General features: G+C 35.1%; 1 protein-coding gene across 4 annotated transcripts in view; it reads left to right on the forward strand.

The window, feature by feature from the left end:
* The window catches only part of galnt13 (polypeptide N-acetylgalactosaminyltransferase 13), a 53,170-nt gene that overhangs the window by 14,416 nt on the left and 26,493 nt on the right, over positions 1-12,261 (forward strand). For all 4 annotated transcript variants that reach the window (XM_015358792.2, XM_015358793.2, XM_015358791.2 and 1 more), the window contains exons 3-8: positions 2,241-2,409; positions 3,686-3,852; positions 4,205-4,412; positions 6,029-6,199; positions 8,058-8,175; positions 8,684-8,864. In XM_015358792.2, coding sequence (XP_015214278.2) covers positions 2,241-2,409; positions 3,686-3,852; positions 4,205-4,412; positions 6,029-6,199; positions 8,058-8,175; positions 8,684-8,864 — 1,014 coding nt within the window. The remainder of the gene's footprint in view (positions 1-2,240; positions 2,410-3,685; positions 3,853-4,204; positions 4,413-6,028; positions 6,200-8,057; positions 8,176-8,683; positions 8,865-12,261) is intronic.

Here is a 12,261-nt window from a genome sequence, read left to right on the forward strand (position 1 = left end):
ATTTGGAAAACATATTGTGTACATTTAGTGAAGAAGTATCACTGCATTGTTTGTATTGCTTTAAATTACAGTTTTTCCAGTTCTCCTTTTTGGCACTTTTTAACTTTACAAATTTGAAAATGGGGTTGTTTTGAAATACATCACATCTCTCTCTAGCTGTATAACATTGCTCAAATATCTTTTTCTTTAGGTTAGACACCCTTTATAAATCACAATAACATTATGATTTATGGCCAATTATTAATGTGGTGATTGCAACAAAATTAAAATTAAAATTGGTATAATCCTTGTAAATATTTGAGGTGAATTTAGTGTATGATCCATGCCAGCATTCAGTAAAGTGTTTCAGTATGTCTGTGCCTCTACATACAGTATGTATAGAGGCTGCTCTAGTCTTCTGTTTAAACTTTCAGAGTTACTGTATAATGAAATAGTCACATTTGTGTGGAATTATTGTAGGCTAATCTGGGGAACTGCCTTTATAAACCAGTTAAAAAGCATCTTGAACTCAGAGTCACAAATGCTGGAAAATAAGGTGTTCCTATTTTAATTTTATAATGATAATAAAACATAAGATAGTTATTATTTACAGTGCCATCCAAGCCAAGCCAAAGTGCATAATTAATTACGCAAATGTACAATAGGCAACGTTGCACAAATCGCTGACAGTAATTTTCACAACAATGTTAACATGCAGGAGCACAAGTTTTTACTGTACTTGTGTTTCCAGGCTGGTCCTGTACTTGCAGGCCAGCGCAAATTATGTTACATTGCCCTCGTGTAGAGATGATACCATCATTTTTTATTTCCACACTCCCCTGGGTTGTCAAGCTGATAAATGTTTTACCCACTGTTTGTCTGCAGGAAATAGTGCAGAAACTAAGTAGCTCAGTAATTGATTTTGCTAGGAATCTATCAATGGTCTCCAGACACATACTGTAAGGCATAATCTCCTAACAGGTAGAATTCCTGTATAACGTAGGTTTTACGTTGTAAATTTAGTCAATACCATGAAGATTCATAGTTGTTTTGTTTTAAATTATGTGCTTTTGATAGTCTACTTTTTTAACAGCAAAGGATACTGAATTGTAAAACACTATGTAGTGTTCTGCAATTTGATTTTTGATTATTCATTCACTAAATATTAGCATTAGCATTTGATAGTAAATTCTGTATATAGTTAGCATTTAAATTAGTTGTTTAAACATTTGACGTCATCTGAAAGCTTTTGTATAGAAATGTGTTAACTTTGATGGAAACATGTATTGCAACTGTGTGTGATTGTCTGCAACTTTAAAGAATTAGTTTATTATGATTTAGTCATTTTTCTTCGGTGGCGACAGCATAAAAGGGAAAAATTGCATCGAAGATTGAAAAAAGGTAACTTGATAAGGTCATGGTTTGAAGGAAAGTAACACAATTAGCCAAAAGAGGTAAGATCTCTGTTCCTCTGCTCATAGTCACAGAAGAAACCTTAATCAAGTGGATTAACAAAGGCCTTCTTGAGAACATGCAAAAAACACAGTGAGGACGTTAGTGGCTTCCAACTATTATTATTTTCTTGAAGTATTAAAAACAATGAGACTAAGAGACAGTGAGCTATTTTTGTGCTTACTTCCCATTTGTTAATTCTATATTTTTTATTTTATGTTCAAAACAGCTATAAAAGATATACATCATGAATAAAAATCCATATTTCTTATAATCGGTATTGCCAAGAGAATTATGTCAAGAGTAAAATGTGATCATTTTAAAATTTAAAATGTGATTTAGCCATGTTGGGTGGTCAAAATGCGCAAGTAAGTACAAATGGAGAACACAATTATCAGCACGAGAAACAAGACAAATTAATAAAAGGAAATTAATGCATCACGTCATTCTGGGATGTATTTCTGCAATAGCTGTTTCACATATCCCTTGTTTTTGTGTTCCAAAATACTTGATGAGGGATACTTTTTAAAATAGTGGTACAGTATTCTCTTAATTTCAGTTTTATTGTCATAAATTTAAAAGCTCAATGATCTGTCTTGTTTAACAAAAGACATCTGCAGCATACTGTACATATAACATTGTACTTTTGTGAAGAGAGATTTTTATTTTATTTAGCTTTTATTTACTGTACCTAAATAAATGCAATCCTGTGCTGAGTCCATGAGAAAACCCACACCATTTTCGTATGACAAAGAATCTCGCGTAGATTAATAATCTTTCTGTGTTCTTAACTGTTTCTTTTGTTTCAGCTGTCATATCAAGAACACACGAGGGCCCTGGAGAAATGGGAAAACCAGTTGTTATACCCAAGGAGGACCAAGAAAAAATGAAGGAGCTTTTTAAAATCAACCAGTTTAACCTCATGGCCAGCGATATGATTGCACTCAATAGAAGTCTACCAGATGTGAGGTTGGAAGGGTAAGTCTACCTGCATCTATTCAGAGACGGATAAAGAGCGACAGACACTGTTCACTGGGCTTGTAGTGCAAGATACTCAATTGACCTTAAATAATATTGCTTAAAAAGGAGAGAGTACAGAGTTCTGTAAGTTAAAATGACCTTTTTATAATGTGTATTGGTATCTTTTAGTTCACAGAGACAGCCTTTTTTAGTTAACAGGGCAACATCTATGGTTTACAGCAGTTTGTTATCAATCATCTGTATTTCTGTGCTGACAGTCTTGGGTAGTTCCAGACTGAAAAAGAAATTGAACGGAGGGATTTTCTGTGGATCTCAGGCTGCCCCCTTTGGGTTTTAAGGGGAAACCTGAAAACAATGCATTTCCTTGAATTGTAAAAGTTGACTGAGAGGAATCATATACAACTGTATATATATCCAGTGCTATTCAAAAGTTATTTATTTCAGGGAAACATAAACTTTTGATTGCCATATTGATACAACTGTATCGTAATATTGCAGTTAAAACATACTGTGAAATAGTCATTTTAACACATGCATGTAGCAAAATGTGCAAATACATTACAAAGTTCAATATCATACTTTGGTTAAACACAAACGGACAAAATCAGATTAATGTCTGGACTCTATGTTGACAATTTGAGCATGGCATAATGGAAGATATTGCGTGGTTTCAAAATTTAACACAGCTAGGAATGTATGGCATACATACATGTAATTCTAATGAATGTTATCCATGGGATTATCTGGAGTGATTTTTTTGTATCTGACGACAACTGCTCATCACAGATTATGTTAATTTAGTGAAAATGGTTGCTCAGTCTTAGAAAATACTTAGGATCAAAGCTGTTTTATAAAGGTATTGTGAACACGAGTGACAATATTAGCATAAATAATAGGCAGGTTATGTAATTCTAAGTTGTAGTATAATAAGTTGTTTTTTGTGTTTATTTTCTGCTGTCCTCATTCTGTCATCCTTATGATTTCCGATTCAAAGATAATTCAGGAGGACTGAACAACATTGACGTGAGTGCTTACCACTCACAGCTACTCTGAAAAAAAACTAGCAGCTTTAAAGATTCAATTTCCTATTTGTTATTAGTTCAGTTTCATAATTTCATGGAAAGTAGCCAATACCATGATATATTGGCCTGATGCTTGGAAAATTAGATACTGAATACTTCAGAATTTGTGTCGTCCGACACACCTTGAAGAAGGTGCTACAGTACCTTGTTATCTGTCTATGTATCTGTTGCGTATTTTATCTGTTTTGCAGCTGCAAGACAAAGGTATATCCTGATGACTTGCCCAACACAAGTGTTGTCATAGTGTTTCACAATGAGGCCTGGAGCACCCTCCTTCGAACAGTCCACAGTGTGATAAGCAGATCTCCACGACATTTACTGTTAGAGATCCTGCTGGTGGATGATGCTAGTGAAAGAGGTGAGTAGATGTTCATTTGCATGTAGTGGGAATGCTGCAGAGAAAAACTCACCTACTCTTATTGATGTTTTACTGAAATACAAATTCACTTAAACTTTTTCTGTTAGAAAACTGATAATATTAAGCTAATATATTTTTTATTTTTTATAACCAAATATATCTAGAATACAGATGCACAGTGTTTGATCGTATCATTCTGTAATCTATCGGGCTGTGTCATTGTGTTTGAACCATAAATATAATTTGTTTATACGGGATGAACAGTGCACTAAATCCGTACAGTACTCTGGCTATAAAACGTGAACATCCATAAGGAATTAATAAAAAATATGTGGTCTGTCGTTGATTGCAGATTTCTTAAAGGAGCGATTAGAAAGTTATGTGCACGGTTTGGAAGTGCCTGTAAGAATTTTGAGAATGGAGCAGAGGTCAGGGCTTATTCGCGCCAGACTCCGAGGGGCGGCAGCCACAAGAGGTCAGGTCATAACTTTCCTGGATGCCCACTGCGAGTGTACAGTGGGCTGGCTGGAACCACTGTTGGCGAGAATTAAGGAAGACAGGTGAGTAATAACATACATTATCAACTGCTACCTTCCGGGAGGTGTTTTAGAATGCCTATGGCCAAGAAAAATCTATACAAGAAATCTTCTGTTCCGAATATTTTTTCCATCTTTCTTTCATTAGGTTTAGTGTTAATATTTTTTTGCAACTTATTTTATTCCTTTATGCGTGCTGTTTTTTTATATTTTATCCGTTTGTATTATACTCATCTCTTGTTATATGAGCACCTTGATCATAAATATTCACGAAAATTAGCAATACATATACAGTGCATACCTATTTTTTTGTTATACGAGTTAACTTCCCCTGTTTATATGAGCTCCGGCGTGTGGTGCAATCTTCCATTTTTATTTTTCACCCTGCTCAGCTGCTGTCTTCTTACCTATTATACTTTTTTTAATCATAGCTTAAGAAAATGACTAATCCTTTTGTGACATGTATCACAGCATATTCATATTTATTATAATTGCACATTCTCTTTGACTAAAGGTAATTAAACCTTTCAGTGGCTCTCCAAATGTTTTATATTGTGACCTACAGTATTAGATGTACTGTATTTGCATTCTATGGTATTTTCAAATCAATAATGTATAACATTTTTATGCTACTTGTGCTCATTATAAAGAGCAAAATCACAGCTACTCGTAGAATCTGTCTGCTCAGCATAAACATGTTTTCATAATTTTTTTTTTAATTCATGAAAAATAGTCTTGGGCTATTACCTTTGTAAATGGTTTATTCTGAGAGTATTATGATAAAGTGTTCCTGTTTTTGCCATGCCAGCAGTTTAGCTTTATGAGAAATTTAAGTTTACAAAGTATTTGCTTTAGTTATGATGGAAAAAAAATTGAGAATCTTGGTGTAAGAATGTTCTTTTGTTTTTTGATTTTTTGGTATTGGACATTAATTGTGATGTAGCCTTAATTCATAAAATATTATTGTTATATATTCGTATAACAATATTATACTGTTAGAAAAACAATATAAGCCATTTTAGATTGATAAAAGACATTTTTCAGGGTGGCAACGTAGTGGCTGGTAGAGAGCATTGCTGCCTCTCACTCCATGTGTTCAGTCCTGAGTTTGAATAGTCCACTCTGTGTGGACTTTTCATATTCTGCCCTGATTCGTCTGGGGTTTTCCTGGGTATGTTGGTTTCCTCACAACTTCCAAGGACATGATTGTTTCTGAAGTTTCCTGGTGCATGTGTGCTTTTTAATGGAGTGGCATGCCATCCAAGATGCAGTCCTGACATGAACCCTATGCATGTGGGGTAGACCCAGGATTGTTGCACCCTCACCAGGGATAAGCTGGTTTCTAAAAATGCATGGATGGATCCTTTTTTTAGAATTAATTTACTGGTTGCTTAGAAGCCTCAATTCACCTTGCACAGTTGTGTGACCCGTCAAACAGTTGAAAAAATAATAAATTATGCTGCTTCGTTGGACTTCTTATGTGGAACTTTTTTCAAGGTGGCTATATAAACTATCATAACAATAATGGATTTGTTATGACAGTGCATCTGAGGAACTGGATTTTTAAACTACAAGGATGTTTTCTCATCAATTACATTTGAAAAATAGAAACTAGTTGAATTTCTAATTTTATTCAACAGGAAAACAGTAGTTTGTCCCATCATTGATGTCATTAGTGATGACACATTTGAATACATGGCTGGATCTGATATGACGTACGGTGGTTTCAATTGGAAGCTGAATTTTCGATGGTACCCTGTTCCACAGAGAGAAATGGACAGACGAAAAGGAGACAGAACTTTACCAGTCAGGCAAGTAGCAAGTGGCATCATGGTGTATAATGTGGATGAGCCATTCTACCGGTATCATTTGAAAAACTGTTAAGATTTTTAAACACATTTAAATTCCCAGAGATTACAGAGACAGATGCAAGATATTTACCATAATGAAACTGAAAAAGTTGATTCCTGTGTACTGTAGATATTATTGTGAGTATTTTTACATGCCTTTCATCAAGACTAGACTTCTTTGAAGCCTTTCTTACTGGTGTACTAAACAGGCTTCAGTACTGTATATCAATAATTCTGCGGCTTATGTGGCATTAAAAGTACTTTAAAATTTCTCTTTCTCCCAGTAAAATGTAAAGTGGTCTTCAAGGATCTCCTGTTCATGTATAATGCTCTGACTGCTACAGATTGTTTTAGGGATTTATTGCATAAGGATAGTCCATCTTTTAATCTGAAATCTGTTGATTCAGGCCTTAGACCAGACTCAATGGGTGATCGGTCTATCTCAAGTTCAGCACAGCTTTGAACTCACTACACAAGACATGACTGTCAGCATTTTCTATATTTAATCTTTTCATTAAAATTTTAATCTACAGTTAATAAATAATCTTAGTTTATCTCTTGGTTTCATTAAGTCAGTTTTTTTGTGTTCTTTTGTTTTCTGCTTTTTTTGCTGTTGTGTATGTTACGTGTGTTATTGAATGAAGATAATAGTTTCCTTCTTAACAATGTAATAAGATAGTAGTTTTCTTAATAAATCAACACGGAATGCATTGTTAATTCATCTTCTTAGCGGCCTTTCCAGGTGAGGTGAGAATGGTGCACGCTGAACATCGACAGAAAACAGGAAAATAATCTTAAGAGCATGTGTTCATCTCTGGACGCATCTTTTAGTGTGTCAGAAACAGCTTTCAATTTTTTATAAAGATTTTTATAAAGATTCTTAAAATTATTAAGAAACAGGTGAACTATAAGTGCTTTCATGAATTATTGTACAATGACTTGGTATATGAGCTCTGTGAAAAAAATTACTTACAGTATCAGATGTTATTCACAGACTAGTATTCTAAAATGTAAATTAACTGAAATTAATGACACAAAAATAAATTAGATGAATAATGAAACATTTTTGCAGCATATTGTATTCTTATACAGTACATTATGCAGCAGGAAGGTTACTAGGCACCCATATGACCAGATTACCGTGAAAGTGTTGATGAACTTCATAACAATGCTTTACAGATACTGTAATTGTATTTGGTACCTGATAAAATCAAATTTTTAAAAGCCCCACAAATCCCTGAGTTTATCTTCACTGTCATGAAAAATATGTTTTATGAAAATCTTATTTTACCTGCAATTAAAGTGATTTATCCACTTTAGAAATACAATGTGCTAGAAAGTGCCATAAACCCTTTAAAATGAGTCATTAGAAAAAGAATGCTACATTTATATCAGTCTCCAGTGTAGTCTGCAGTGTCAATTTCCTGCCTTTTTTAAACATGACAGTACCAAATTATACATACTAAATTTGCTGACAAGTCATGCTTGAATCTTTGTGTAGGATGTAAAATTGTATTATACATACTGTATATACAGTATATTGCATTTTTTACCGTTATGTTGCCCGATTCATATTTTGTAATAAGTTAATCTGACATTAATACTGGGATTTGAATAAACTTTTTGGGCAAGTGATGTAAACTAATTAAAATAAATGGGAAAAAAAGTATTCAAATCAAACTTCAAATAAATGGCTACCATTTCCTGATATTAGTGTTTTAGCCTTATTCAGTTTCAGCTTATATTGCATGTCTGAAGTGTAATGCATTTTTTTTATTTTTAGACTTTCAAAGTACTTTTACTATTTCCTTTCATGTAGGACCCCTACAATGGCTGGTGGGCTATTCTCAATTGACAGAGATTATTTTGAAGAAATTGGAACATACGATCCGGGAATGGATATTTGGGGTGGAGAGAACTTAGAAATGTCTTTCAGGGTAACTACAGCTTATTGCTTTAATGTCCGTTGAAGGTAGAACTTTATTTAAGTGCTGGAACAAATTAATTCAAAAAGTAACACAGTGATATTTAGCTCGAAGAAAGGCAGTTTTCAGTTGTTCCCTGAATGTCATGGGCATTTCCAAGGGATATTTTTTCCATACCAGAAGTAAAGATTTTGTTACCAAGTCTGTTTAAGTAATTTCGAAGGCTTGTCATGATATAGAAACACATGGCAAATTTTGATTAAAAAAGTAAAAATAAATTTCAGCTTCTCAACAGAATTACAGTACACGAATGTCCTATACCCTTTCCTCTTTTTGTTTGATTGTTAACTTTTTAAATTTATTCTCAGAGAGTCCACTAAATAGCTTTCTTTAAATATTGTGTCTGGAAATTCTTTAAGGCTAAATGAAATAATTGACTTGGGAAATTCCATTAATGTTTCACAGTTTCTGTTCATGAGATTCATTTTTGAATATACTGTAATTGGTATCTTTTTTCTAGATTTGGCAGTGTGGAGGATCTTTGGAAATTGTTACTTGTTCACATGTGGGACATGTATTCCGCAAAGCAACCCCATACAGTTTCCCTGGAGGCACTGGCCAAGTCATCAACAAAAACAACAGAAGGCTTGCGGAAGTCTGGATGGATGAATTTAAAGATTTTTTCTACATCATATCACCAGGTACACTTACAAATTTGCCTCCATCTAGCTGCAAAATGTAATTAAGGTTATTTTATACATTAAACAAAAATCAGTTAATTTTGCTTCAGGATTTTTCACATGTAAAGATTGCAAAAAAAGTAACAATGCAGATCTCTGTGATGGATTGTCATCTTCACTGCAAGTGCCAATTTGAGATTATTCTAAATGTGTTGATTTTGAGAAGCTCTTAAAAAACGTGAGAAAGCTCTATACAGTGCTTTCTGATCTGTAGCCTGAACCTGGAATAATTTTTCTGTATTATTTTGAATCTACTGAAATGCATTTTTTAAGTGTTTTGTAAGAACTTGGTTACTGCAGCAATAGAGTTGATAAATTATGGTGTTAAATACAAAAATAAGGAGATAAATTACTTTAGTGACTTTGGGAGAAATAGAGTTACAGGTATTTGTAGATAACCCTGATTCTGCAGAGCCCCAGTTCAGTTTTTTTAGGTTAAGGAACCCTTTACTTTAAGAAGTCCAGATTGCACAAGATAATAATAATAATAATTGCTTACATTTATATAGCGCTTTTCTGGACACTCCACTCAAAGCGCTTTACAGGTAATGGGGACTCCCCTCCACCACCACCAATGTGTAGCATCCACCTGGATGATGCGACGGCAGCCATAGTGCGCCAGAACGCTCACCACACATCAGCTATCAGTGGGGAGGAGAGCAGAGTAATGTAGCCAATTCATAGAGGGGGAGTATTAGGAGGCCATGATTGGTAAGGGCCAATTGGAAATTTGGCCAGGACACCGGGGTTACACCCCTACTCTTTTCGAGAAGCGCCCTGGGATTTTTAATGACCACAGGGAGTCAGGACCTCGGTTTTACGTCTCATCCGAAGGACGGCGCCTGTTTACAGTATAGTGTCCCCGTCACTATACTGGGGCATTAGGAGCCACATGGACCACAGGGTGAGTGCCCCCTGCTGGCCCCACTAACACCTCTTCCAGCAGCAACCTTAGTTTTTCCCAGGAGGTCTCCCATCCAGGTACTGACCAGGCTCACACCTGCTTAGCTTCAGTGGGTTGCCAGTTGTGAGTTGCAGGGTGATATGGCTGCTGGTAGATCATAGTAGAATTTAGTCAGGATTCTGTAAAATTAGGTATTAGAGATCATTTGGGACCACAATCTGAGTACTCCTCAGCTCTTCAGGACTGGAGTTGATTAAGGTATTACACAAGGTGTCAGACATAGGAGACAAAAACAAAAAAAGGAGCAAAACAAGGAAAAAAAGAACTATCATCTGTATGACAGGTGTGGAACAAAAGAGGAAGGACAAAAAGATAAGGGACTGGAATTTGTTTGTACTGGACCTATATCTTCTGATTCACCCAACGTCTGTCTAACCAGCCTTCTTGCCTATGTTACAGATTTCCTTTTTTTACCTCTGTCAGTTCTTCATTTCATCTGTTCTCTCTCAATCTATTCCCTGTCAATCCTGACATAATAGCTCCATATCTGTGCTGTTCCCTCTGTGCCCCTGTTCCTTCCTATATCTGTATACCAGTAGATCAGTGTTATCTCTGCTCCTTTGTCTCCAAACTGAATTCTACCCTCAGCTGTATACAGTTAACTTCTACAGGTTAATTACTTAGGCAACCAAGATCTCGTGTCAACACCAGCTTATTACCTCTTATCACTGCTCAGCCTGTAGGAGGAATGCTGAAAACGCACACCTAGCCATAGTTAATTAAGGTGAGAAGAAGCATTTACAGTTACTTAAAGGAAATTTATAAATAAATGGCTAAATGTTTGCCTTCAATGTCACAATGCTGATAGCTGTGCAAGTACAGAACATGCTCTGTGGAGGTGGCCCAGAAATTCAGGAATGTTGGTTAGAATGTTATGTTCTAGGAGATTTATTCCCTACTTCAGGTCTCCACCCAGGATGCCAGCTGGATCCTGACTGCTTTAATTTGGAAGAAAACTGATAGTGAGGGACTACAAATGTGAACCTTCTTTTGATGAGTGGTTTTTACATCTTGGCAAAATAGCTCCTTATGAAAAACTCTAATACAGGTTAATTAGTAATGTTTACAAATACCAGATATGGGTTAAGCACCTGTATTATATTATTCAACTCTGACAATGCAATCTATATGCAGACCAAGTGGTACTGAAACTTCAAACTGAAAAGTCTATTTTAAAAAATGAAACAAAGAGTGAAATGGTGACATGCCACTGGAAAGTTAAAAGAAATGCATCGTCCCCCAATTTTCCTTTTCACCTCTTTCCTGGAGTTTTACTTCTGTTTTTATTCTTACCTTTTCCCTTTCTTCACCATTGTCTATTCAATGTGCACTTGTTTTTGTCTGTCGGTGTACTGTACAAGAAGTGTCTGCAACCAAGTGTAAGCTGGTCCTACAGAGATGTTGTGTAGGTAAAAAGTTTTCATCATAATTTCATCACAAAAAAGAATGGTATAGCTGGAATGTATTTTAAAATTCATGCAATGTTTCTCAGTTGTATGTTTTCAGTACTTTGTAAATAAGGAATAAGACATTGTTTTTTAAAATATACTCTTGGAATGTGCTGCCTTCTCAAGTACTTGCAACGCTAAAGAAGGCTATGCAACAGTGTCCAGTCAAGCATGTTCTGGAGTCACATTTTAAAATTTATTCAAGGTATCATATAAGAGGGCAATTTGAACAAAGTGAAGAATTGGACAGCAGAAATGTGGCATTTTATAGCTGTCCTCTTGCCCTTCAAACTCTATCAGATGCCAATAATCTCATGTAAGTGGTTGATACCCACGCATAAGTGGACATTAGTCACACATAAATGGGCAGTAGTCTCATATCAGCTCATATCCTCAGTTCAAATTCACATTGGTAATGGCTGAATGCTTCTACTATATTTCTGTGGATTTCTGGACTGCTCTAAGGATGATTTAACATCAGTATACGGGAGTGTTCAAGAAAAGAGAGGGAAAAAAGTGGAAGTACTTCCCTGTTCTCCAAACTTGGCCATTGACTGTTAATTTTTTCAGAAGCATATTTGCACATTCTCATTGCAGGCTTTCTTGTAACCATTCAACTTGAAGCTGCAAAACTTTGAGTACCAATATATAGTATCTGTACCACTTGTTTACAGTACTTATAAGAACATCTCCTACAACTTAGAAGGATTACTTTAAGGAAAGCTTAGATAATGTTTAACAGACAGATAAAAAGAAGAAATGGGATTTTTAAAAAGGCTGTAATGGAAAAGAGTAAAGTGCTACAGTATTATTATACTTTTTGTACATTAATAGTAAACTGTGTTCTGTGTGAAGTATGATGTGCTTTCTTTTTGACTTTCCTTGTTACTTGATCTATTTTGACCTATTTCTTTGTTACTTGACCTATACTATATGTGCCTTTTAG

Source organism: Lepisosteus oculatus, chromosome 12 (assembly GCF_040954835.1).
Source record: "Lepisosteus oculatus isolate fLepOcu1 chromosome 12, fLepOcu1.hap2, whole genome shotgun sequence".
Taxonomy (NCBI): domain Eukaryota; kingdom Metazoa; phylum Chordata; class Actinopteri; order Semionotiformes; family Lepisosteidae; genus Lepisosteus; species Lepisosteus oculatus.